This window comes from Pelodiscus sinensis, chromosome 2 (assembly GCF_049634645.1).
Source record: "Pelodiscus sinensis isolate JC-2024 chromosome 2, ASM4963464v1, whole genome shotgun sequence".
NCBI classification, from domain to species: Eukaryota; Metazoa; Chordata; order Testudines; family Trionychidae; genus Pelodiscus; species Pelodiscus sinensis.
The window spans coordinates 49,236,267-49,263,858 of NC_134712.1; the positions used below are offsets into that span (position 1 = coordinate 49,236,267).

The window sequence follows — 27,592 nt, forward strand, 5'->3', positions numbered from 1 at the left end:
TAAGGTAGGAGGATTTTGGGTGAACAAAGTTATATAATTTTGGTTCTTGTTCTATGGCAATGGTATTAAATATTGGCACTATTTTCCACAGGCAGGGATGATATCAGCTGACCTCTCTTCTCTGAGAATCATAAAGGCAGTTAATACAGATGCTACCAAAAATCCAAAACCATCTGAGTTTGCATATCACTAGCTTGTCTACAGCAATGGTGCCAGCTCAATTCACCATATAACAGCATAGAACAATATTCTGCTGTGGAGGAAGAAATTAAGCAGTCATCTCTAGAAATTCTTGAGGGGATTTAAGACTGGGAGAATTCTACTCCACTGAGCTTGTGTGACCTGCAGATGCAGATGAGATGTGTGCATGGCAGCTGAGTGGGGTTGCAGGGACACATGGGGGGAGGGGAGAATTTCCCCAACTTCCTGGTCAGCTAGTGTCCGCATATATGGGAGGCTCCCAAATCCCTCCCTCCTTTAGCCAGAATGGGCAGGGCTGGTGTCCTTAGCCTGTTTGCCAAAAAGCTGAGACTGGGCAACACGAGATCAGTCACTTGATTATCTGTTCTGTTCACTCCCCCTGGAGCACTTGCTATTGGTTGCTGCCAGAAAACAGGATGCTGTGCTAGATGGACCTTTGTTTGACCCAGTATGGCTGTTCTTATGTTCCCTCCACCTTCCACTCCCCCAACTGTTCCAATGCTTTCCCTACCCACACCCAACAATCCTTCAGGTTCACTCACTGTCTCCTTCCAAGCAGTTACATCCCTCTCCGTCAGCTTCTCTATTATCCCTAATGCCCCTATCCCTTTGCACAGCTTCTGAGAGGTGCAAGAAATAGGTTTCTGTAATGTAGTTTTTTAAAAAGTTCTGTATCAATATGCCTAGTAAGAAATCTATTTGTCAAAAATATTTCCTGAATATTTTTTGCTCTGTTCCAAACATATTTACTAACAGGTATTATGAAATAAAATTACAAAAATAATTGAAACTTGCATGATGAGTGTGCTATTCTGAAAAATCTGCAGAATTTTAGATAACTGTATGCAGAATTTTAAATATTTTAATCAGAAGATTCCCTCCCCCCCCCCCAAGCATAAGGATTGCATAGTATCTCAATGTACTCTAACAAAGTGCTCTACATTCCCTCTCCACAACCCAAGAGGGGAAAAAATGCAGATGCCAACTCTACCTCTTCTTATGAGTAAATCATGAAATGTTTATATCTGTCCTGTTAATTTGGGAATGGGATGGGCATCATCTTTAAATGTAAAGATTGTAAGAAAAAAATGCACACACCAACTTACCCAAGTTCCCTTCCCCTTCATTGGGTTCATCTGCACTTGTTTGGTGGAACTGGTAACAGAATTCCCAGTTACATCCCACTTGCCCCTTTTCACATCAGAGATGGTCTTGGGTTCCTCAGTTTTTCCTGTTGGGCACTGGTGGGGTCTCTACCACATATGGCATGAAGTTAGTTGCAAAAGAGATCTGTGGGGAAGCACTAGGTCTGTTGTTGGTCTTCCTGACCTTCTAGACTACCCAGGTAAGTTCCTTTGCTTTCAGGCAGGACTACTGCTGATCCCATCATACGTCTTTGCCTGCTTCTTCTGTGCACTCTGCTTGTGAATGGTGTATTTATTGAGGATCAAGTGGATCAGTCTCCAGAATTTAGACAAGCACTAAATTTACTTTGGAAAAAATGACAGATTAACTCTCATAAGATTCCTAGCTGAATTTCATCTGTTATGGAACAAGAGTCCATCTTTCCATTTTAAACCTTTTAATATTACAATGGGAAGATGCTCCCATTGTACTCTTACTCTATGCTGTTAATATTTGAACAATTTATGACCAGTGTAAATGTATTTTAGCTGTGGCATATCTAATTTGATAAAGATAATTAAATTACTAATAAAAAAATTGTATGTGTCTGCATCCTATGAATGTTATCCTGCTTCACAAACAAATGGCTAAAAAGAAGTGTCCAAGTTTCTAAAGAGTAGTTATCGCGGCTTTGAAAAATAAACCTTTTCTGCACTCTAGGCAGCTTGCAAAAATAAAGGTTTTGAGGGGAGACTGGGTTTGCCCTTCTTTATGCTGTATAAAGGTGACTAAACAAATCCACCTTTTCACTATTTTACTAAATTGCAGCCTCCCATTACTTTCCTTTACAGGCAGTACCTGGGTTACGTACAAGATAGGGACTGTAGGTTTGTTCTTAAGTTGAATTTGTATGTAAGTCGGAACTGGTACATATTGTAGGGGAAACTCTAGCCAAACATTTCTCCAGAGCTCAGTTTTATTCTCCCACACCTCACTTCCCTTAGTCCTTTATTCTCAAGCTGAGGTGTCTGCTGAGAAAAGCTGCTCCGCGTCTCCCTGGTCTGCTGGGGGGGGGGGGGGGGGAGGAGGCGGCTAGCTTCGCATCTCCCTGGTCTGCTGAGGGGAAGCAGCTAGTGCAGGGTTGCCTCACCCCGTTTGTAAGTAGGGATCCGATATAAGTCGGATCCATGTAACCCGGGGACTGCCTGTATTTAAAATGAAAAATACTGAGCAATCAGCTTAGAGAATCTAGGTTTTTAACTGTTCCGAAGAAGCTCCTTCACTTCTCAGCTGTAAGAACAAGTGCATCTCCTGTACTTATCCATTTCACATCAGATGACTAAAGAGCATCTCATGTTATATTAAGAAAACAATTTCTGACAAACAGTTAAACAAAGATTGTCACAGTACAACAGAAGAGTCTAAGACCAATCAATTATAAGAAGGTTTGAATATTTATAAGTTACACTCAAATCTATATTAAACCCTGTTTTCAAAATATAACCAGAACAAAAGCACAACAATTCTGTAGTGTACCAAGTGTATATTTCAATTTACTGTATGCAATCTAACAACAAATTTGGTCATAATTTACCAGATATACATAAATGATTTAAGTAGTAAAAGAAGATTCAGTTTCAAGAGAATAAGTTCATACCTTGAGAAAAAAGTTAATACATTAAGAATGTAAAGCCAGGTCCAGTTTAAGCATTAAGTGAGCTGTATTCTAATAAAGCAGATTTAGGTGAATTTTATATATATATATATATATATATATATATATATATATATATATATATATATATATAAAATGATAGAGATAGAGAGACAGACCTACCAATTGTAAACTATGGCTTTAAAGGGGATGGAAAAAATCTTTATGCTATACTTACATATTCACAAAGCAGAACATTACTTTAAACGTTTAAAATACTTTTTCATATGATCTTTGCCCAGCTAATTTCTACTTTGGACCCCACCAGAATTACACATTTCAGTCTAGAACAAAATGAGAAGATGTATTCTTCCATTAAAAAAAAAACAAAACAACAACAAAAAAAAACTAGTTCTGTCAGGTTTATAGTGCCGTGGAAACTACCAATGAAATAACTGGATGATAAAAAGATGCATTTTAATACCCATATAACTGTAGTTCAACTTCTCAGTCTCATCCAGCAGAAGCAATGTCTAACATTAAATCACTGTTCTACTGAAATAAAAGAAAAACAATAAAGCTTGTCTCTTTAAATACATACCAACTTTGATCAGATGGAGCACCATTAAGATTCTGTCCGTCAAAGCATAGTTCAAAGTTTTCCACACAACTAGCATAATTTAGTTACCTGATATAAAATAGGAAAATATACTCATTTTAAAATTAAAACAAAAGCTGAAAATATGGGGACCCTCAATTTTTTATACAGTACAGTCACACTGGCCTAGCTATGTGTTATGATAAATGCTGTGCATATTTATTCATTGTGACATAATATTACATCAAATGCACTGTCCAATGATCAGCTAATTTATTAGGCTATGAAGTGAAGGAGTTTAACCTAAAGGTGCAATATCCTCCCCTCCCTCAGAAAGAGGCCTGAAGTCATTGGTACAGTATCACAAGTTTAGAAAAAAAGTCCATGGCTACAAAAATTCAAGTTTCAATGCCTCCTCAAAAACTGAAGTAAAGAGTGCTGGGAGTGGAGAATTCTAAAGGGTGAACTCAAATGAATATCATTTTGCTTTTGGTTTGGTTTTGTTTTTTTAAAAACGTTATAGCAAATTAATCCATTAAACATACATAATTTAACATTAAACACTAGAAACACCCCAGAAAATACAAAAGAATTAAAAAATTAGATCATGTGTGTTCATTTTAATGAATAACAATGAGCACAACAGCCTAGTGTCTAATTCATACTTCATAACAAAAACTAGCCAAAAGCAGACATTTATTGTAAATTAACAACCAAAAATTCAGATGTCATATAATATTTCTATGACACTTTCTCCATTTTGGGGACTCTAAGCTGTGTGTTGGACTGAGGTATACACTGGAGGGGGGGGGGGGGGGAAGAGATGGTCAACAGGGAATAATGCCAACAAAGATACTTAAAACAGGCAGCAATGCCAGAAAGTGTTTAATATAGTAAAATCTGCTATGTTACTCATACTCAAATCACAATCCTCCCTAGCATTAATTTTTCCTTGTGATTATTTCTCATTTGGTGAAAAAGAAATCGCTCTCTTGTAAATTCAAAATTGTCAAGAAATAAAGTCAGTAAATTAATACCAATAGTATCTACTCCAGTGCTTGTCACCTAGACCACAGGCAGGCTTAAAGCCAACTGATGAGTCAATTTAATTAGCATGTTCATATGATCTATACTGCATATTTACATTACTGAGGAGTTTAGACCATTATGGGTAAGGGGGAGGCAAGAGTGGTATGGCAAAGCCCTATTCTTGGAAATAAGAGCCACTAGCCCAAATTAGCCTCACCAGTTCACTGAAACTATGATTGAATTTGGGGAAGCTGTCATGTATTTCCATAACAAGATTGTAATATTCTTCATTCATGTTGACGGATACATGAATGTGTAACATAATAAGTACAGTTACCATGTCTGAATAGGACCCAAGTAGCTATATCCTATAAATAATAAAAAATACATTTTCTTTTGATAACTGACTAGATGTGAGGACTCTGTATAATTCAACCAAATGGTTGTATGCTTTACAGTCCTGTGCAAATATCATAAAAAATTTAATAATCCTTTTTTGCTATAAGGCTTTGACCCTACAAATTTCACAGCAACACAACTACCATCCAGCCTGTACCATATTTTGCAAGCCTTCAGTCAAAGAACTCAAATTGTTAATCCATAGCGTCCAACTGCAGCATCCTTTTAAGTATGCCTTCAGTCATCTAAAGGCACACAGACTTCCCCAGATTCATCCCATCGAGACTGGTCATTCTGTTCTTCCACATCATCAACTAATTCTTCATCAGCTTCTCCAACTTCATTTTCCTCATATTCTTCATCTCTAGGGAAGTCTGCGTCCTGCACCTGGTCTACTCCCTCTTGCCCTCCTGGTTGAGATTTATCTGCACAGTCTACACAAACTCCATAGCGTCGAGATCCATGTCTTATTCCAACACTGGCTGCTAGCATGAAGATCTTCTTACACACCATACACTTGTACTTTTTATCCTTTTTATGCACCTGAACAGGAAGAGAAATGTTACTTAGAAAGAACTTACATTTGCAACATTTGGAGAAGCCTGATGAATGAGCAAGACTTATTTGAGACAGGTTCATGCTTTCAGGTTCTCAAGAGCTTTTGATGCAAACTTTTGCTAGCCAAATGACAACAAGTGAGGAAAAAAAAAGGCCTCTGAAAATTGAGAAGCAATATTTTCATTGCCTTAGCTGTTGTCCCCTACAAATTAAGCACCTGGTTGGGATAAGACTGGCATGATTCTGTCAGTTTCACTGTTGTACAGTTTTATATAGATACTTGAAATAACATCCTTCATATTACATTTTAACTAATTAGTAATTTATTAGTTGAGTAGTTGATGGAAATGCCATCAACTAGTCAATAGGCACTTCAGTGTTCCTCTTTTGAAATGTACAAGAGCTCCCCCTGAGAACTCTTGTACATTTCAAAGCTGGCATGACAAACTGCGTGCAGCCAGCAGCAAGTCCCACTGACTCTGGGCTCCAGGAGGGTGCTTACCCTTTGAAATGCACAAGAGGGGTTCAGCCAGCAGGGGCTCTTATACATTTCAAAGCAGAAGCGCCTTCATGGAGCCTAGGATCAGCTGGGCACTCCCCAGCTGACCCAGGGCTCTGCATGCTTTGAAATGCCGCACTGAAGCCACGTATCAGCTGGGGAGTCCCCAGGTGATCCCGGGCTCCGCTTGGCATTTCAAAGCAGCAGCTCTGCATGGAGCCCAGGATTAGCTGTACAGTGTTGTCCCTCTGAAATGCCACTGCGGCCTTCCAAAGCAGCAGCGCTGCGTGGGTCAGCTGGGAAGGCCACTAGAATCACTAAACAAGTCACTAAAACCCACAATTTGAAGCCAGATGGAAATTCCTTGGAGGGGAGGTATTTTCCCATATAACACTTAGACCTTGATAATATGGGAATGTTAACAGCTAGTGCTATAACTAGACAAGCTGTATATTTATAATAAGAATGGCTTTTTGTTTAGTTTTAACACCTTTCCATGCAACACAATTTGAACAGAAAGAAACCAATCATAGTGGAATACCAAAGTGCCCACAGGAGGTTATAGTGATATAACTGTTTAAATTCTTAGATTATACTGAAAAAGTTTACCAATTTAATTCTTGTGTTTAGAGGACTAAGTCTAAATCAGAGTGGGTGAAAAAAATAAAATTATACACAGAGGATACAATTTCAATCCATGTGTAAAATCAGCAGAATTATCAGATCTTTTTTCATATCTTAAGCTCACTTGGACAGGGTGGGCAAAATATCTCACCAAGCCACCGGATCCAGCCCACAGGAGCTTCAGCCAAGACCCTGCCTCTGCCCTGCACACTGCTCAGAGAAGCAGCTCTGATAGCCATATGTTTCTCTGAATGCTACGAACCTGGGAACATGAAGGGGTAGAGGCTTTGCGCACTGCCCTGCCTCCAGCACAATCTTGCAGCTCCCATTGGCAAAAAATGGCATACGATCCCCGCAGCTGGCTGCTCTGCACAGCATGCAGGACCTTGGATGGCAGGGAGCCTGGCTGAAGGAACCTGCTGGGCTGCTGGCCAGGAGTTGCCCACGTAAATTACCTACCAACCATAGCCTACATCTGGCACCTCAGTCCCTCTCCTCCTTCCCTCAACCCTTTGCTCCCCCTCCTGCACCTCTACCCCATGTGCTGTCCCTCTGTAATCCAAACCCTTTGAACCTCTGCTCCCGCATCCATATCCACTTCCAGAGCTTGCGCCCCAATCCCATCTCCCGCCCCCCCGGTCACATCCAAATCCCTCAAACAGGTTACAACCCTCTTCCAGACCTTGCACCTCCTCCAGTTCACAACTCCCTTCCAGACTCTGCATTTCCCCACGAGGTCAGAATCCTTTCCTGCACCCATACTTCCTTCCAGATCCTACACCCCAATCCCCTGCCCTAGCTTACATCCTAAACTGCTTCTTTACCTTCTGCACCACTTTCCCGTGTCACAACCTCCTGCCACACCCTGCAATCCCTCTCTTGCACCGCTCTTCTAGGTCAGAATCCTCTCCGGCATCTATATCCCTTTCTGGACCCTGTACCACCCCCCTCCTGCAACCCAGCCCTCTGCCCAAGATCACAACTCCTTCCCTTCACTCAAACTCCCTCCTGGATCTGGACCACCCCTTCCTGCACCCCAATCCCTCACCCCAAGCGACCTTCTGCACCTGAACTCTATCCCACACCTCCTCCATTAATATGGAAGAGTGTGGCTCATGACCACTTACGTTCTTGGGAGTGGCCCCCCCCACAAAAATTATTGCCCATCCTGGCACTAGAATATTGCCCAATACTTAGGGCAATTCAACCCATTCCTCAAATGAAATTTTCTAACTCAGGATGTTAGAACTAAGATGTTGAGTATCAATTAATTCACTAATCGAATAGTCGATGCATTAGCACAGAGCCCCAGGGTCAGCTGGGGACTCCCAAGCTGACCCTTGGGCTCCATGTCGCACTGCCATTTTGAAACGCCACTGCGATGTTTCAAAGGAACAGCACAGCATAGCTGATCCTAGGCTCTGTGTGTCACTGCCCTTTTGAAACACCGCTGTGGCGTTTCAAAGCGGCAGCGCTGCATGGAACCCAGAATCCCAGGCTCCGTGTGGTGCTGCCACTTTTGAAATCCCCCCCTCCTTGCTACCTCCATCTGATGGAGGCAGCAAGGAAGGAAGAAAAGGAGGGTAAGCAACTAGTCCTTAATATCCCTAAATAAAACCAGCTGTTCACTGCAGTTGAAGTCTCGTGGTATAGAGAACATCACAACGGAAAAGATATAATTTGGTATGACTAATACAATGTTCTTTTACTCCGAGCTCAGACTGAGTCACTAGACAAGCAGCACCATATACAAGACACCTCTTTCCCATTGTTTTCTTGTTTCCCAGAATTTATGCTTTAATTTTTTTTTTAAAAAAAGTTACGGCTCTGGATAAGATGGTTACTTACCTCGTAACTGTTGTTCTTTGAGAGGTGTTGCTTATGTCCATTTCACTTGGGTGTGTGCGCACCGTGTGCACAACTCCTGGAAGTTTTACTCTTAGCAGTACCCGTCAGGCCAGCCAGGCAGCTCCCTAGAGAGGTGCCAATATGTCCACGCATATATTCACCTGCTGGCCCCCAACCTCATCAGTTCCTTCTTGCTGGACATTCCGACAAAGGGGAGGTGGGAAGGATTGGAATGCACATAAGCAACACATTTCGAAGAACAACAGTTATGAAGTAACCGTCTTTTCTTCTTTGAGTACTTGCTTATGTCCATTCCACTTAGGTGATTCCCAAGCACCCCCACGGAAGCGGGGTCGGAATCCTACACTGGAACGGACTGCAGCACTGCTCTACCAACCGCCGCATCCTGTCTAGCCTGCTGCGTGATTGCATAATGGTTAGCGAATGTATGGAGCGAAGACTAAGTGGCCGCCCTGCAAATGTCTATGATTGGCATCTGCGCCAAGAACGCCGTGGAGGCGGCCAGGGCGGAGTGGCCCATGAGAGATGGCGCCAACTTCCCTTTGAAGTCATAGCATGTCCTGATACATGCCGTAATCCACGAGGACCGGCATTGAGCTAACACTGGACAATCCTGTCTGCTATAAAGAAGAAGAGCGGAGCAGATTTCCGAAATTGTCTCGTCCTTTCTAAAGGAAAGGCAAGGGCCCTTCTAATGTGTGTAATGTTTGCTCCCTCCCATCCACATGCGGTTTTGGGTAAAAAACCGGAAGAAATATTTCTTAAGACGTATGAAACAGGGACACTACTTTAAGCAAAAAGGTGGGGTTTGGACGTAGGGTCACCTTATCATATATATATTAGTAGCCCAATGTTGATGACTAACGCTGAAATGATGGCTGTTCCCTTTGGGTGGCGCTGTTGCCTCCCGCCATGGTGCTCAGCTGACTTCTGCACTGCTCAGCCAGACTGCCGGAGGGAAGCAAGCGGCCGTTTGGGCCCCGCTCTTCCCAGCTGCATGGGGAGCATGGGGCCCAAACGGCCACTTGCTCCCCTGCAGCGGCCTGGCTGAGTGGCACAGAAGTCTGCCGAGCGCCACAAGGCGAAAGGGGGGGGGGGGGGGAGAAGAGAGCGGTGATGTGCAGTGTGACAGCAGCTCCAGGCTCCGCCTCCGGGCCCTGAATGTCACCGGCCCCGTCCCCCTTTGCCTCCTGCTGTGGCGCTCGGCTGACTTCTGCACCACTCAGGAGCAAGTGGCGCAAGCGAACGTTCGGGATACGCGCTCCTCATGCAGCACAGGGAGCATGGAGCCCAAATGGCTGTCTGGGCTCCGCGGTCCCCCAAGTGAGAGGCAGGAGGCGGAGGAGAGCTGAGAGACTGGAGGCTCAGGAGAGAAGACCGACGTGGAGGAGAGACCTGAAAATCCTATCTTATGATGGGTTAATTGGCTAGCCCTTAGAGAATATCGTATAAGGTGGCTCCAAAGAGAGGGCTCGCAATTCCAATACCCTCCTAGTGGAGGTGATAGCCACCAAAAGAGGTCATCTTCATCTAGGACAAGTGGGAGAGAGAACAAGTAGCCAGTGGCTCAAATGGAGCCTGCATAAGGCCCCGGAACACCAAATTCAGGTCCCACTGTGGAATAGGCTGCTTAACCTGGGGTAGAGCCTATCTAGACCTTTCAGAAACAACTTGACAGTAGTGTGGAAGACAACAAAGTGTTCCCCCTCACCCTTGTGAAAGGCCACAATAGCCACGAAGTGTACCCTGACAGATGAGGTAGACAACCCCGTTGAACGACGCCGAGGAGATAGTCCAAAAAAATCAGGGGGATGGGCACCGACACACGGTGCCCCCTTTCCTTTGCAACCCAGATTGAGAACCTCCTCCACTTGGCGCAATAGGTCACCCTAGTGGAAGGCTTCCTGCTTTCCAAAAGTACTTTCTTCACTGAGTCTGAACAGAGGACCTCCCCTTCATGCAGCCATGGATCTTCCAAGCTATGAGATGGAGGGACTGCAGGTTTGAGTGACACATAAGGCCCTCACCAAGCTCCTATGTCAACAGGTCCAGGACCAGAGGATGGGCAATGAGCTCCACCACTGACAGGTACTGCAATGAGAATCAGCATTTACTTTGTACCTTCTGACCCTCAGGAGCACCTTGTGAACCAAGAGGAAGGGAAGAAAAGCATATAGGAGACTCTCTGGCCACTGCATCACCAAGACATCCCCTACAGACCCCAGGTACTGTCCCCGGTACGAGCAAAACCTGGGACACTTCGTGTTGAATCGAAGCAAAGAGGTCTAGGAGGGGAGCTCCCCACCTGCATAAGAGAGCACTGACCACTTCTTCCTTGAGAGATCACTCGTGTACTGAGAATGCTCTGCCGATTTCATCTGCCAGTGTGTTGCAGGCCCCCAGGAGACAGACCTGTAGGCAACCTATTTTCTGCACAATGCAGAGGTCCAAGAGGGCTAGTGCCTCTTGGCAGAAGGGAGAAGACCGAGCACCACCTTGTCGGTTGATATAATACATTGCTGCCATGTTATCCATCAGAACAGAAACACAGTTGTCTCTCAAATGAAGGAGGAACGCCTGGCAGGCCAGCTGACATTGAGATGTAACCCCTTTTCTGCCCCAGAATACATACCTTACATCTGTAGCTCCACCAGGTGGGCTCCCCATCCGGCATCTGAGATATCCATCCCCAGTTGCGCTGGGGGGTGGGGAATGGGGGGCAGGGAGGGGGAGAGAGGGAGGTGCACTGAGCAAACAGAACCCGATCGCACACTTCACTCTCCCTCAGCCACCAATCCGACACTGATAGGTCCTCCAGAGGAATGGTGACCACAGCATCTATGGGGTTGCAGGCTGGCCTGTAGACCTTTGCCAACTAGGCCTGGAAGGGTCGGAGGCACAGTCTGGCATACTGCACCATGTAAGGGCATGCTGCCATGTAACCCAACAGTCTCAAGCATTGGCTCGCCAGGCCACCCGTGACCACGAAGGCACTGGATAATTTCCTTCATGGCTTCGAAGCTGGGGCTTGGAAGGTACGCCCCACCCTCTTGCGGCGTCTAATCTTACTAATTCTATCACCTGACTGGGTACGAGGGTCGACTTTGCTTCCTTCAACAAAAGACCCAGTTGCGAAACGGTTTGCTTAGTTATTGCAATATAAGTCTGTACCTGGTCCCTGGAACAACCCAATGAGCCAATTGTCTAAATAGGGATAGAGGCGTAGCCCCCCCTCTTCCTCAGGAAGGCTGCTACCACTGCCATGCACTTGGTAAACACCTTGGGCACAGTGGGCAGGCCAAACGGCAGCACTGCAAATTGATAGTGGTCCCTCCCCACCACGAAGCATAGGAACTTCCTGTGATGAGGGACAATATAAATGTGAAAGTACACGTCCTTCAAATCGAGGGCAGCATACCAGTCCCCTAGATCGAGTGATGGGATAAGGGACGCTAACGTCACCATTCTGAACCTTGATTTCCTTATGTAGGCATTGAGCCCTCTTAGGTCCAGGATGGGGCACAGATGAAGAAGTAGTGGGAATAAAAACCCTTCCCCCCCAAAAAAAAAATTGACTGGGACATCTTCTACTGCCCCCAGAGATAGGAGCGAGGAAACCTGCTGTCAAAGGAGGTACTCATGAGAGGGGTCCCTGAAGAGGGACAGGGAAGGGGAAGATGAGAGGAATGAGATAGACTATCCCCTCGCCACAGTATCGAGGGCCTAACAGTCCAAAGTGATAGTGCTCCAAGAGCAGTGGAAAGGGGAGTCTGTCTGAAAAGGGGTGATCTATTGTTGGGGCTGGTATGTCATCCTTGGGCGCACCTTCAAAGTCCCAACCTCTGGCCCTAGGACTTATTAGGGAGGTCCTTGGTTCCGGTCAGAGAACGAATGGGAGTGTCTCCAGGGACCCCTAGTGCTATTCCCCCTATTCCTGCTGTCAAACCCAGCTCCCTGATGGTATCCCCTCTGCGGCCTCAGGTTCAGCGAGCAATGCTGAAGGGCGGGAGTGTGAATCCCTCGGGACTTCAATGTTGCCCTAGAATCTTTGAGGCTGTGGAGCCTACTATCCGTCTGCTCCAAGAATAGCCCTGACCCCTTTGAAGGGCAAGTCCTGGAGCATTGTCTGCACCTCTGGGGAAATGCCGGAGACCTGAAGCCACAAACTCCTGCTCATAACTATGCCCGTGGCCATAGAATGTGCCACAGAATCCACCACGTCAAGAGCAGCCTGAAGAGCTGACCTGGAGACCACCTTTCCTTCCTCTGTGAGCTCCGCAAATTCCTGTTGAGAGTCCTGCGGGAGCTAGGCTATGAACTTATTGACGGCCACCCAAGAGTTATACACATACCTGCTGTCCATAACTTGCTGGTTCGCAGTCCTCAGCTGGAGTCCAGCCATTGCACAGGCCTTTCTCCCCAAGAGGTCGAGTTTCTTAGACTCTTTACTCTTAAGAGTAGGACCCCTTTGCCCTTGCCTCTCCCTTTGGCAGGAGGCTTGTACCACTGCTGAGCCAGGTGGTGGATGGGTAAACAAATGTTTGTGGCCTGCTTGTAGCACATAATATCACCTCTCGATCCCTTTCTGAATTGGTGGTATGGAGGCAGGGGTCTGACAGACTCTTGGTGATTTTAGCCACGGTTTTATTGAGAGGTAGGGCTATTCTTTCTGGGGCATCAGCTGTAATTATGTCCACCACTGGGTCCGCATCCTCTGAGCTCTTTGGCCTGCACCCCCAAGTTTTGGGCCAGGTGCCTAAGTAGATCTTGGTGTACCTGCATGTCCATAGTTGGCATAGCCAAGGCTTGATCTGGTGACAAAGATGAGGTGGCCCTTCTGCAGGCACATCCACTCTGGTTGGGAAGTTGTGTCGGGGCCTGGCCCAATGCAGGCGGCTGCTGCTGCAAGCAAACTGAGATCCCCACCAATCCCAGAGCGCTGGCTCTACTCTCTGACCCGGGGTCCCTCAAGAGCAGGGTAGCTGAGGGGGTAGCTCTGCGTGGCAAGTATTATGAGGCCATCACTAACCCTGACCTTGATGAGCCCTGGCGGTATGCCCATGGGGTCCAGAATGGCCACTGAAGGAATAGTTACTATTGAAATGGCCATGATTGCACCGTAGGTGGGCTGGACCTCCTTGACCGGTGCCAAGAGCTGGATCGGTACCAGGAAGTCAACCTATGTGGGGACCTTGACCTCCGCGAACTGCCAGAGCGCTGTGATGTGGCTCTAGACAATATGGATTTTACCTCTGACTAGGAGTAGTCGTCCAATGAAGACTACAGCGGTGCCGCAGCTGACACCTGGCCCTTGCTGGCTGCGCTGAGCCATTGCCGATGGCTTCTATCAGTGCTGTGCTGGTGGAGGGCATGGCCGTGGACTTCAGTGCCAAACGATACAGTGCCGGCGTCCCTCATGGATGGCCATCCTGCACCGCTGGGGGTCAGTGCTAGCAGCGTAGCCAGTGCCAGACCCAAATCTCCTCTCAGCGTCTGGGGAGGAGGTGTGAACTCAATCAGCTCCTGAGCTGCTCCAGAGTCAACAGCTGTGGGACCTCCTCCACGGACAGGTCCTTAGGTTTCTGGCTACTCACCTGCTACTTGGTCCATGCTGATGTCGCTCCTGAGATGGGGCCTTAGGTCATCCTTCTCATGGACGTACCCATGTCCCTTGTGGAGGATGATCTCCCTCTCCGCACCTTCTTGCGGGCATCCAGTGCTGGGGACTGGAAGTAGTGCTTCAGTGCCAACCAATCCTCCACGTCGTGGAGCACCTTGACGAGTGTCCAACCTCCTGCACCGACTCTGGTGCACTCCTTACCGCCAGTGTCATCTCTGGTGCCTGGGGTTGTAACGCTGATTCCATTAAGAGAAGCTTAAGTCTCGAGTTGTGTTCTCTTTTGGTCCTCAGCTTGAAGGATTTGCAAATTTTGCAAGAGTCTGTGAGGTCTTTCCCCACAAGCACTTCAGGCACTTCTTATGCGGGTCCTCAAGGGGCATAGGTTTTGAGCAGCGCGTACAAGGTTTGAAGCCCTGGTGCCCTGACATATCCCCCACAAGGGAATGTGTGTGTGTGTGTGTGTGTGTGTGGGGGGGGGGGGGGGGGGGGGGGGGAATGAAGACAAGCTCTTTCCTAACTATTCTACAACCAATAACTCCAAACAATGAGTAACTATTTATACTAGATAAGCTAAGGGCAGGCATTCCAGCAATCATGGGGGGGAGGAGGGGGTGTGTGTGTGTAAGAAGGAACTGAGAGGGTTGGGGGTCAGCACGGGAATATATGCACGGCCATATCGGCACCATTCTAGAGGACTCCCTGGCTGGCCCGACAGGTACTGCTAAGGGTAAAAAGCTTCCAGGAATTGTGCACGTGGCACATACACACCTAAGAGGAATGGACATAAGCAAGCACTCAAAGAAGCAGCAATGGTTGCTTCAACACCACACAAAAAAGCCAACTAAGTTTAACAGATGCGGTGATGTTGGCAAAACCTGGAATGCCTCCTCAGAGGTACCAGCATCCACTGAAATGAATGGGGCAACTGAACTCAGATGCTCAACGACAGTATTTTAAATAATAAATATTGTTAAACAGCTTCATTGTTCAATGAAGCGAACTTAAAGGAGAGGGAGGTGACTATTAGGAAGAGGTTTACACAGGGCACCAAAAGACCCCTTTTTTAAGAACAGGGGAAGAATAAATTCTGGAGTATACTACCATTTTCCCTTCCCACAATCAAGAAGCAGCCAAGCTCAAGGAACCTATCAAAATTTAGCACAACAACATGTTACTTCTTCTCTTCCAAAGGGGAGACAAGCGCAGGAAGCCCAATAGGGCTTATAAGCTCAAACATCTCCTCAATGAGGCTCTAACCACCCAGTGGAGCTTATGTATGTATTCAGGTCATTCTCAGAGGAAGACAAGACCTAGTCTTCTCTTGCAGCGGGAAATTGGAGATGTTCAAAATGCAATCACATCTTCTGCAAGTGGTATCTCATGAGGATAGTACTTTCAAAAATACCATGATCTCTTTTACTACTGCTTTTGCTGCTTCCCTAAAGCTGAAATGTTCATGTACCTAGGATTTATACAGCACAGCAATAAAAATGAAACTTGAATCGGTCAATCCCTTTTAATCTACACAGAAAAAAAATGATCAAAATCCCTGCTTTTTCATCTAATCACAGCATTTCAAGATTAGTTCTTATGGCCAGTTAATATACATGCATCCATAAAGCAGGTTAGTGAGCGAGCAAACTACTCAATCCCAATTTACGTGGAACATATGAAAGACAAGTTTTCATTTTTAGCATTAAGTTGGAAACAGGTTGGCTCACCTTAGATTTCTGAAGTACATAATACACATCATCCCATCAAATGGGCTTTGGATGAACATAGCTGCAACTTCAAGGCACTTCGGAGAAACTGACTAGCGGGTTGTCAGTTTGAGTGAAAAGATGTTATATTCAACTGCTACCTTAGTAAGTGAAGGTTTCTTTTGGTCTAATAACCATGTAAAACCATGCATTTCTGCTCTTTTGTCACTTTCTCAATCCTCCTGAAACATCCCAAAATGTACATGCCACCCCCAGGGAAGATTTTTGGAAACAAATTTCAGAGACAATAGTGAGCTTTCAAGATGGGAATTTAAAGGTAGATATAGCTGTCCTGGCACAATGTAGACTCAAACTTGGTTACTTTACTGTAAAACCGATACTATTCGCATGTCAAATCTCATATGAAATCATTTCCTACCAAAGATTAAGAAACATTTGAGAGCTTTAAAAAACACACAAAATGTGACCTACCAAGGAATGTCTTTTTACATGCTCTCTTCGAGTAAACAGCTTCCCACAGATGTCACAGCTAAAAGATCTAACTCCTGTGTGAATGAGCAAATGTCTCTTTAGTGTTCTTCTGTATTTGGCTACATAATTACAGTGTGGACACTTCAGTTTGTTCATGATTAGAGCAGATGAATCACCTAAAAAAAATAAAAAAAAAAGAGGCTCAGTGTTTAGTAACAGTAGAAAATGAAACAGGACTATTTTCTGATACAGTCTAGTATAACAAACAGCAAAAGGCTTTTGCACTAAACAGATGTCAAAACTACCTAGGTCAGAAATGTGTTGATCCAGGATCCGTTGACACTAGGGATATAAATGATTAACTGATCAGCATCCCAGCTGATGCATATCAGTTGCAATTAACCGGAGAGGGCTGGAGCAGCAACCCACTCAATGTGGGCAAAGGGCTGTTCCAGTCTGGAGGGGCCCACTGCAGGCAGGTGATGTTCCACCCCAGCCAGAGCAGCCCCCATCCACAGCAACCCTGGCCCAGTTAACTGATTAAATCAGATTTTACACCCCTAATTGATATTGACCAAATAAGCACAATTTGACTGAAGTGCCCATTTAATAAATGTCAGCTCCAATGGAGTCTGATTGTCATTAGGGATGTTAAATTTCAATTAATCAGCTAATCAAGTAGTTGATGGAATTAGATTAGTCAAATAGGGTGGGGAGGGGGGGAAGCTCATTATCTCACTGTGCTTCTCTCTTTGAAATGTATAAGAACCAGCCATGGCTCCTGTACAAAAAGAGAGATGCAGCAGGTTCCCACTGCCTCTACCCCTTTGAAATGCACAAGAGCCGCATGCAGTTCCTGCATATTTGAAAGGGAGACACACGCCGGGAACTCAGGCCAGCAGGGACAAAAGCAGTTCCCCTGAACCTCTTCTTCAAAATCTATGAGAGCCGCAGGCAGTTCTTGCGCATTTCAAAGAGACAGAGGCAGTGGGACCTGCTGCATCTCTCCCTTTGAAACAATCGCTCACTCTGGTCCGACTGTTGCTCTTCTCCCTTCGACATGTACAAGAACCAGCCTTGGCTCCTGTACATTTCAATCTCCACTCTTGCTGTTTCCCCATTGCCCTCTGCCTCCCCTGCAACGCACGTAGACCATGCTGGGGGGAACTAGCTTTTAAGCTGGCTCCTCCCAGCACCGGCTCATGGAAAGTATTTTGATAGTGATATATTCATAGTGAATTGTATTATGATTTTAGAATCATAAAGTTACTTGAATTAATGAAGGTATTTCTTTATATAATTGCCTCCACAGAACTTTGCTTACACTCCCTTCTTCCCCTCTAATTCAGAGCTCAGATGCACTTTCTAGAGGCTATGAAGAACTGGGGTATGGTCAGGAGGTTAGAGGGGCAATTATATTCTTGGGCCACTGATGGTAGAACTCAGTCAGACAAACCCACATTACAAGAAATGTTAAGATGCTATAGTACTACGTGACAGAAGGAATGGAATGGGTCTTAGGTCTCCACAGCTAGACAGAACTCAGGAACTGTTATGGGGCTGGCTATTCATTTCTTCACCCAATGAAGACATGAACACAAGACACACACAGGACTTAACTGCAATCAAAGCTTCTAAAACATTTTTTTTTAAGGGCATGTGGCTATGCACCAGATGGACTCCATGGAGTCAGTATCAGGGAAGATATAGCAAATACTTGTATGAGTAAACAGAAAGTACTGCTTGTTGGTACAAAGATTTAATTAATCTATAAATGGATTTTAAGTGTTTGTAGTCTTCAAAAAATTGTATCAATAGCCAAGCACTCACTTTGAAGCATCTAAAAGATCCATAACATTAATTATAAGAATGTCACCTTTAGAAATCCTATCCCAGGACTGAACTTGTACTCCTCTACATTAGGCATGTTAGTTAATGTTTATTTCTGTAAACATGTAACCCCTGAATTTTTCAGCGGTTACACGTTTACACATGGGGGAAGACAGTGCTCATAGGGCTCCCCGTGAGTACCAGTTCCTGCCTGCCCCCTCCCCGCTGCCTCTTAGGCAGCAGTGCGGTGGGGCGACGGGGGGGACGGGGGACGCGGCAGACAGCTCTGCAGAGCTACTACGTGCAGGGAGCCAACTTGAAAGTAGGCTTCCCACGCGTACTGCCTGCCCCCAACCACCATCCACGCTGCTGCCTCTTTGGAAGGCAGCAAAGAAGGGGGAGGCAGGCAGCTTCGTAGGAGTAGGCTCCCGCTTTCCCCCTCCTTATTACCTCTAATACAGAAGCAGCAAGGGGGTGGAGTATGTGTAGTCATTAAGATTAACCGCTAAGCCCAAGCTTACTGGTTAATTGTGTAAACAACTATACACTAACATCCCTATTCCACATTCAGACAGACGTAGTCAATAGGCAGACTGCAGACTAAATTTGGAGTACTAGATGCTTTTGAATGGGCCACCAAAAAAAAAAAAAAAAGTGCCTTATTTACTTTACCACCATTACTGTTATTGAAGTGTGAAAAATGCTGTTCCAGAGTCTAGACCTTGACTATACTATGACCAAGGAATACGAACATTGACAAAAGTCAGAAAAATATCCTTCATAAAGCATTCTGAGTTCTGATAAGGGATAAAAAGGACTAAATATTATTACTCAATCTGTATGTTCCTAGAACAGCTGCTTTATTAAGAAGGGGTATGTTTCATTATTATTCTATATTCTCAAAATCTTCAGAAAGTTTGCCTACAGCTAACCCCTAACTAGATCTATGCATTGGGGAAAGAATGGGAGTGAGGAATGTTGCCCCAAGAAGGGAAAGACCACCCAACATAGGTCTCAAGAGAAGATGCTTTTAGCCATGTTGAAAGGCGATATGGATTGCACCAACCAAAACTTAACATGTTAAGTGACGCTATATTTTATCTTCATGCTAATCCATATATCCTAAATTGACACTAAGAGCCTAATGTTTTTACAAATGCTAACCGGCTAGTTTTCTGTGAGCAAAGCTACTGTGACATCGCCAAAGGGAAGATTACAAGTATCGCTACTTGTGAGTGAGTATTTATGAGTTTCATATAACCCAGGATTTTTAAAAATAAACTCAAGAAGTCTGCTGGCCAGTTCTATGCAGAGGTCAGACTAGATGATTTCAATGATCCCTTCTGGGCTCAAGCTCTATCATAACAGTGAAAGAAACAAGACCTAAAACAGGGGCTTTGAAGGGAAAAAATTACTTGCCATTTTCCCAAGCTTCTTTTGGCCAAGATTCCGGCAACAGTCCATACTTGAAGTCATTTGAAGCACCCGGCAACAATCCATACTTGAAGTCATTTGAAGTACCAGGCAACAATCCATACTTGAAGTCATTTGAAGTACCTGTTACAAGTAATGTTAACTTGATTTATACAGAATTCTACAGAAGAGAATTCTTGAAAAGTTTGTTTTAAAATATAACTTTTCAGAGAAGCTTTATGACTAAGGTTCTGCTTAACTTATGATATTGCAGAAATTGCAGATTCCAAAGTATGAGGCATCCACTGCAATTCTGACCTCTGATGCACCCTCTAAAGCCCTGGGTGGCTGACAGGAGTGAGGGGGACATTGTTGAAAATAATGGACTTTATTAGCACAAATAGGGTCCATTACCACCTATGGTCTCCACAATTTTCCATGGCTTGTTTGCAATCATCACCCCAATTTGACAATTTCATCTTGGAAGTCAAGAAGGGAGTTATTTATGAATTGATCAGAGTAAATTTATTCACCAAACTCTGGGATTTTTAGATTACAGCCCTGGATAATTTTATCCTCCCCATGCTGGGAGATTCTGCAAAAATGAATGCATTTTCATGCAACAAAATCCTTATGGGTCAGTTCCACTCTAAGTCTTCATTCCCCACACTCCCCCCGCCCTCCCACACACTTTGCCCCCCATTTACATACACCAGAAAAATCGTTAGTGGAAACTTCCAGCCACTGACAGAGCTACACTATCTCTCTCAATGAGATTAGCTATATTGACAGTGTTCCATCAGTACAATAAAGTCTACATCAGGCGAGGGAAGACAGCCTCTGTGGGCTGGATTTGGCCCGCCAAATCGGCTGATTCAGCCCATGGTCTGGGGATGGGAAAGCACGCAAAGTTTCTTCCCGGCACCAGGGGCGCATAGCACTTAGAGTGAACCGCGAGCTGTTTTGACCAGCTGGAGGTTCTTCTAAGTGCCACATGCCTCTGGCAGGGTAGAGGGCAAAGACTTGATGCACTCCCATTCCGAGGCCCTGACTGGCCTGGGGGTGGGGGGAAGTGCATGAAATCTCCTCCTGACACCAAGGGTGTGAGCAGGGGGCAAAGACTTCACATGCTCCCGCACGCCCCAGACCAATCAGGGTCGGTGGACGGGAGAACACAGGAAGCATCCTGTCCCTTCTGCTCAAGGCCCCACCCCTTCCAGGGCAGCCTGGGACTTCACATTTCTGAAATGGACCCCCTTCAAAAATTATGGCCCACCTCTGGTCTACATGATCAGTTTTGCTATCATACTTGCATTGAGCAGACAGTAAAATTCTTCTCCATTTCCAGCCAAAATAGCCATGCAGGCAAAATTTATGTAATTCAGACCATGCCATATACCTAGTGCCTTACAACAGGTGGAACAAAGTACCTTTACTTGCACGGTTATTACATGCATACTGGGGGTTGTATTGCTACATCAGGAGAGGACTGACAGTATACTTCCTTTCTGTTGGGCAAGGTATATACAGAAACATCTATCATTAATTTTTCACTAGCATGGTGTAAGTAAAAATCTAATCAACATCAGATTATATGCATCAGTTTTCTTCTGTTGCTTAAGAAGCATTATGGATTATGCTTGACAGTGGTGTGACTACAACACACACAGGAAAACTGCTCAAAGGGAGCCCAAATGAAGCTAACAGGTGTCTGAATTTTTTTTGTCATGCAGCTGGATAGCCAGGTACCAGCTACAGTCCATGTGGGATCAATCATGCAACTGATTTCAGCAATTAAGTCTCAGTAAACACAAAGCCTCAGCTCCCAGTGAGTAAACAGGAAGTTATTCTGCTGCCAACAGGATTGTCCCAAGGATTTGGTTTGGGGTTTTTGAGGACGGTGGGAGGAGAGGAGAGGAAATGAAAGGAAAGGAGAGAAGCAGAGAACTCCAACCATTTTAGTTCTCATGCCTGGCTGGTGAAGGTAAGGAAGTGGCAATGTAATTTTCCTTTGATTCCTGGGAATCAGAATGAAACTGTGCAAAAGTAGTTTTTTCAAATTTTAGATCATACCAGATCATTCCTGTGTCCATGCTCCTGCACACAAGAAGTAGTAGTAGTAGTAGTAAGAATTCCCTCATCTTGAAGATAATATTGTTGATTACAGTACAGGCATCTCACAATAGCTCATTTAATGAAACAAGAGACACACATAGGTTAAGTTCCTATTGCTTATGAATACGTCAAAATTCTCACACAAATAAAATCCTCCCTTTGAGGTGAAAAGTATGGAAGAATGGTGATCTATATATCCCACCCTGCGTAACTAAAAGTCTCCAGGTCTGTATTAAAACCACCACCACCACTGGACAGTGACGATAGGTAATCACTTCAAAACAGAATGGATAATTGCTATAATCCTCCTGATCTTCAAGTGTAAAAGCCAATAGGTGTCATCCAAAAAGAGAAAGAGAAAGCTTTTTTGGAGAGGCACTATGTGATCAAAGTTTTTAGCAACTCTAAACTAAAAGCCTCACATCTGCAATACTAATAATCAGGGCATGACAAACGGCGGCCCCGCAGCGCGCATACACAAGACTCGCATTGCACACGCGTCCACTGCCAGTGAATGGGGGACCGGCTGAAATGATTTGTCAAGCCCTGCTTATAATCAAACCCTGTGTCTTGAGATTGTTTACACTACAAGCCTATGTAGAGTATCACAATTGCCTTGCAAGAACCGACTAGACTAAAGGTTTATGGCAACGGTTAAGGATATGATTGTCATAAAATAATGCAGTAGATAGGGTAACTTGAAATCAGACTTAGCAATTTTCATTTTCTATATGAGACCTCCTCAGTTATAGTTTTACTGGTTCTCTGTCAGAGAGACCCCTATATAAAGGTAAGGAAACTTATGGTAGATATAGTGGACAACCAGAACACCAAAAAGGAGAACACACCATTTTTGGCTCAATTAATAATCAGCAATTAGGAGTCTTACTGCTACTAACAGGAGTGCCCAGGCCCCTTACACAATAAGAAACAGGGTCACCTGGTGCAGAGTGTGTCAAGGCATTTAGTAGGAGAATCACTGCACAAACATTTTACAATTGTGTTTTAACACAAGAGAAGTGAGCAGAAAACAGGAGACAGGCAATATGCTGCACCTGGAGCAGCCATTATGCAGTTTATTTAACTCATTAGCTGGTTTCAATTTAAAATAAAGAGGCAACTTACCTAACAGATATCAGTTACATTTTATCGTAGACATAGTCGAGACAGCTTTTTAAAAGTGACTTGGAAGTGGTTTAATGAGCATTAGTAAGAAAATTATAGGCATTAAAGCCATTTGAAGAGGGTGACAAGAGACTGCTTTGTTAATGGAACAATACAGATACAAGAAAGGATAGTTAGCAGCTAGTTTGAAAAACAAACAGCATAAGGATCAGAAGTTTAACCAAGAGAAGGGAAGAGTTAGAGCAGTGGTCCCCAACCTTTTTGTGGCCAATAGCACATTCACGTTTGCAGAAGAGTGTGGCAGGCGCCAACAATTTTTCAAGGCTTATTTTATATTTGTACAGTAAAGAATATGAAAATCGTATTTAATATATGAAACCTAAGATAAAAAAGGGTAATTTTACATGTAAAAGGTATTAAATTATTCAGCAGTTACTTTCACCTTATGTGAATTTGCTATTGTCATATTAAATGTGAATTGGGTAAATTGGATAGAAACTTAATTTAGCTGGATAATTTTTATGTTAATTATGTTGTAATTTTAAAACAATTCTGCATTAATAAAAGGGGGGGATGTCCAAATGTTGAGCAAAAAAAGCACCCTCCCCCCAAAAAAAATCATGGCACCTTTAAATCTCACACTCCCCATCCCCACCATGTCTCCTCACCTTGCTCCATCAACTCCCCTGGTGCCTGCTGCCCCCCAACCTCTCACCCTCCTCTGCCGTCCTGACTCCTGCCCTTCTCACTGCCCTCAGCCTTCCTGAGACCTGCCCCCCTCCACCAGCCCTTCTCTCCCCCCTGGGCCCACTCCTCCAGTAGCCCCACTCTGATCATGTGAGCTACCCCTCCTCGTCCCCTCTTCTAACACCGCCCTCTACACACCTGCCCTGCGTCTCTCCCCTGCAGGTGTCTGCCCTTCTGCTTCACCCCCAGAATCCCCTGGCACCTGCACCTTCCCTTACCCCTGCACCCTCCTGGTGCCTCCTCCTTCCCTTACTGCCTCTGCCCCCTTTGCCTTCTTTTTCCCTGATGCCCACCCCCTCACCACCCTCTGCCCCCGTTCCCCTCATGCCCCTGTGCCCTCACACATGACTTGCTCCATCCCCGCCTTCCTCATGCCCATCCCTTCTTTCAAGCCTTCTCCCAGCACCTCCCCACTCTAGCCCCAATGCCCTTATCCTCTCCTCTCCCAGCATCATCCTGTCCCCCCTCCCACTGACACCTCCACTCCTGCTCTTTTTCTCATGGTCTCCACTTGCCTCCCTCCCCCGGCACTTGTATCTCCTCCACCCTGTCCCTTGGTGCCTTCCCCTTTCTTCTCCTGACCTGCCCCCCTTCCCATCAGCATAAGCCCCTTCCTCTCCCACCCTTTCCCCCTATTCTTCCCCTCCCCTCCCTTCTGCCTTCCAGTTTGCAGGGCTGGAGTCTGCTGCGATCGGGCCCCAGAAGTCCCTGCAGCCTGGGCTCCAGACCAGGTGCTGGAGCTGGGCCGCTCGGCGTTCACATCCCCGGCCCATCACAGCACTACCGCCCCGTCAGGTGCACTCACCACCATCCCGCCTCTGGTCAGGCTCTGCTCCCCCATGCCCCACTCAGCACATCTCCTTCCTTCTTCCCTAAGCCACAGCTGGCTGTTTTAAAAAACAGCGCCACAGTGCCACACCGATGTGGCACCTCCCCCCCCCCCCCCCCCGGTGCAGCCCTGGCTCCACCCGGGTTGACAGTGCATGCTCGCACCTCTCTCAGCCATGCCTGATTTCCCTTCCCCCAGCCCGGTACCTTCCCCAGCTGGTGTCAGCTTGCCGGCCTCCTTGTTGGAGTCCCTCGGCCCAGTGGGGTCTTCTGGCGGGGCTGTAAGTGCCAGCAGCATCCCTACTGGCTCCGGTGCAGGAATGCGGAGCCCGGTGGCTCTGTCGCGCCAGGCCAGTCCACCCCTGCATTAGGGTGTGTCTAATGCAGACTAGGCGGGCGCGCATAAATGCTCCCGGGGGCGCCATGGCGCCCGCGGGCACCACGTTGGGGACCACAGAGTTAGAGATACTAGAAAGAGAAGGGAGACATGGTCAAAGGCAAAAGGCCAAGAAAGCTATTTTTAAATTAATAGCTTTTTGAATAGATTTAAGAGGGAAGAGGTGGACATCAGTGATCAAGTTTTACTGGCCAATAAAGTGAATACGTAAAATTTGCCTAGTCTCAAGACTTCCTAGCACAGCTTATTTAGGAGACTGACCTTGACATCCACCTGAATCAGGTCCACCTTGTGATTACCTTAAGCTCCTTAATGCATTCAGTACCACGCAGTACTTTTACAGACGTTCTAGGCAACAATCAAATGCTTAAGCCAGGTTTTAAAACATATAAGATTCCATAGCCTAGAGTTATGGATCAATGTAGCTTTTGACAGAAGGGATCTTTTAAGCATATAAACCTGAGAAGTGAAGAACTTCTTTAAAGGGGGGGGCTCTAAAGTGCCATCTTGGAAGCAATTCAAGAGAGTATCTATGAAGTGGAGATTCCTTATTTCAGCAGCACAGAGCCTTTTGATGTACAAGTCTCTTAATATCCCTTTAACAGATAGGTCCTTTAAGGCAAGCACCACAGACTCGCTAGTCTTTCTGAAACCTTTCAAAGACTAAGAAGTTTTTGCTGTTAGTATTCAAGAGATTTGCATTCCTTCACCTTTGTATGACAAGAAAGGCCAAACATCCTGAGTCTAGATATTTTAAGAATATAACATAACATCTTTGGTCAAAGACAGTTAGACAACAAACCACAGGTAATAAAAGGTGGCTTACTTTTTCGTCACCTTTCAGGGAAGCCAACCTTTTTCCTTTTGGAGAAAAAAATGGTGACTCTTACAACATGGCAGATCACTATGGTTTTATTGAGCTCCTATGAGGGTCTGATAAACTTCACTGACAGAGACCAGAAGATCCCACTGACAGAGACCAGAAGCTTCAGGATCTCTACCAAGCATTTATAAACCTCAACTATCCACCCAGAGAAATAAAAAAGCAAATTGAAAGAGCCAGACGAATACCTAGAAACTATCTACTTCAAGACAGACCCAAGAAAACAATAGAACACCACTTGTCATCACTTACAACCCCCAACTTAAACCTGTCCAACACATTATCAATAAACTACAGCCTATATTGGAACAGGATACCATACTCAAAGAGGCTCTGGGAGACAGACCCATAGTCTCCTATAGACAACCACCTAACCTCAAGATGATTCTTACCAGTCACCACAGGACATACCACACTAATACCAACCCTGGTACCTTCCCTTGCAACAAACCCCATTGCCAGCTTTGTCCACATATTCATTCTGCTGATACCATTATTGGACCTAACCAAGTGAGTTATAAGATCAAGAACACATATTCCTGCGCATCCAGAAATATAATCTATGCTATCATGTGCCGAAAGTGTCCGTCTGCTATGTACATTGGACAAACATCTCAGACACTTCGCCAAAGGATTAATGCCCACAAAACAGATATCAGACAAGATCACAAAGAAAAAACAGTTTCTTGCCATTTTAACCAGAAAGGACACTCTCTCAATGACTTAGCCACCTGCATTCTGCTACAAAGACCTTTTACATCTGCACTTGAAAGGGAATCCTCTGAACTGTCATTCATGTTAAAATTCGACACTTTCCAAAAAGGACTTAAACATTTGAACTATCTCACCCATTACCAAGATAGTTTCCCCAATTATCACCTCTAATACCATTAACTCACAAACATCCCACTCTCCCTACCTCTAATATCATCAATTCACAGACACTTACCTTCCTTCCTCCCCCCCACCCCCCCGCATCCCCCTCCTGTTCTGCAATGTGATTTGTCCTTTTCATATTTGTTCATTTTTTAAAAATTGTATCCTTTGGTATATATGGTTGTGACTACTTTCTTCCACTATTTGATCTGAGGAAGTGGGTCTGGCCCACGAAAGCTCATCATCTAATAAACCATCTTGTTAGTCTTTAAAGTGCTACATTGTCCTGCATTTTGATAAACTTCAGTCACTTTCAGCACCAGATCCAGAGAGTAGCTGCTGTTGCCACCATTTACCACCATAAATACATACATATGGCCAGTGTCTGGCAACCTCAATACCTTCATGTTACTTTGCAGAATTAACCTTGGTACACTATAGAAGTGATCAACCACATAAAAGTTTGTCTGTAGTTTAAAATCAGTATTTGCTCACACAAGTATATGTAACAGATGAAGACCAGTGTACTCTTTTGGTCCACAGTATCAGGGTGCATTGATTTAAATTAAAGTGATTTAAATCAACAAAGTAACTGCTTTAAATCCAGTTTCCCCACTGATACTTCACACATTTCTCAAACAAATATGATTACTAGAACATGTTAATTTACAACTCCATACATCTAGGAGGGTATATTGTGTAATTTTTATTTAGGAAATAGTAAATAATATACATTATCTGTGTCAAGCTGCATATGCTGCAGCAGTACATTAGGAATCGTAAGAATTAAATCATGCAAACAATAGTACTTATTTTAAATGAAGGCAATTCAATTGCAGCAATTTCCTGAGTTGCTGACTGACAGCTGTCCTGAACTCTTCTTAAAATTTGACAATTTAAGAAGTCATCAAAACACTAAATGTACTATATCCTTAAAACTTCTGCAACTAGCTTTCATCTTCTCCATTCCCAATGTCATTTTCATTCACAGATTGAAACAAATGAGTTTT

At 44.8% G+C, this 27,592-nt stretch overlaps 1 protein-coding gene across 3 annotated transcripts in view; it reads right to left on the bottom strand.

Annotated features, from left to right (window-relative positions):
• Positions 1–2,763: 2,763 nt before the first annotated feature.
• Positions 2,764–27,592, bottom strand: part of ZBTB10 (zinc finger and BTB domain containing 10) — a 59,903-nt gene continuing 35,074 nt past the window's right edge. For 2 of the 3 annotated variants that reach the window (XM_075920469.1, XM_006135274.3), the window contains 3 exons: positions 19,618–19,755; positions 16,369–16,544; positions 2,764–5,549 (listed from right to left, as the gene is read on the bottom strand). In XM_075920469.1, the coding sequence (XP_075776584.1) occupies positions 5,244–5,549; positions 16,369–16,544; positions 19,618–19,755 (620 nt within the window). In that variant the 3' untranslated portion in view covers positions 2,764–5,243. The remainder of the gene's footprint in view (positions 5,550–16,368; positions 16,545–19,617; positions 19,756–27,592) is intronic. The other variant, XM_075920468.1, reaches the window with a different exon arrangement.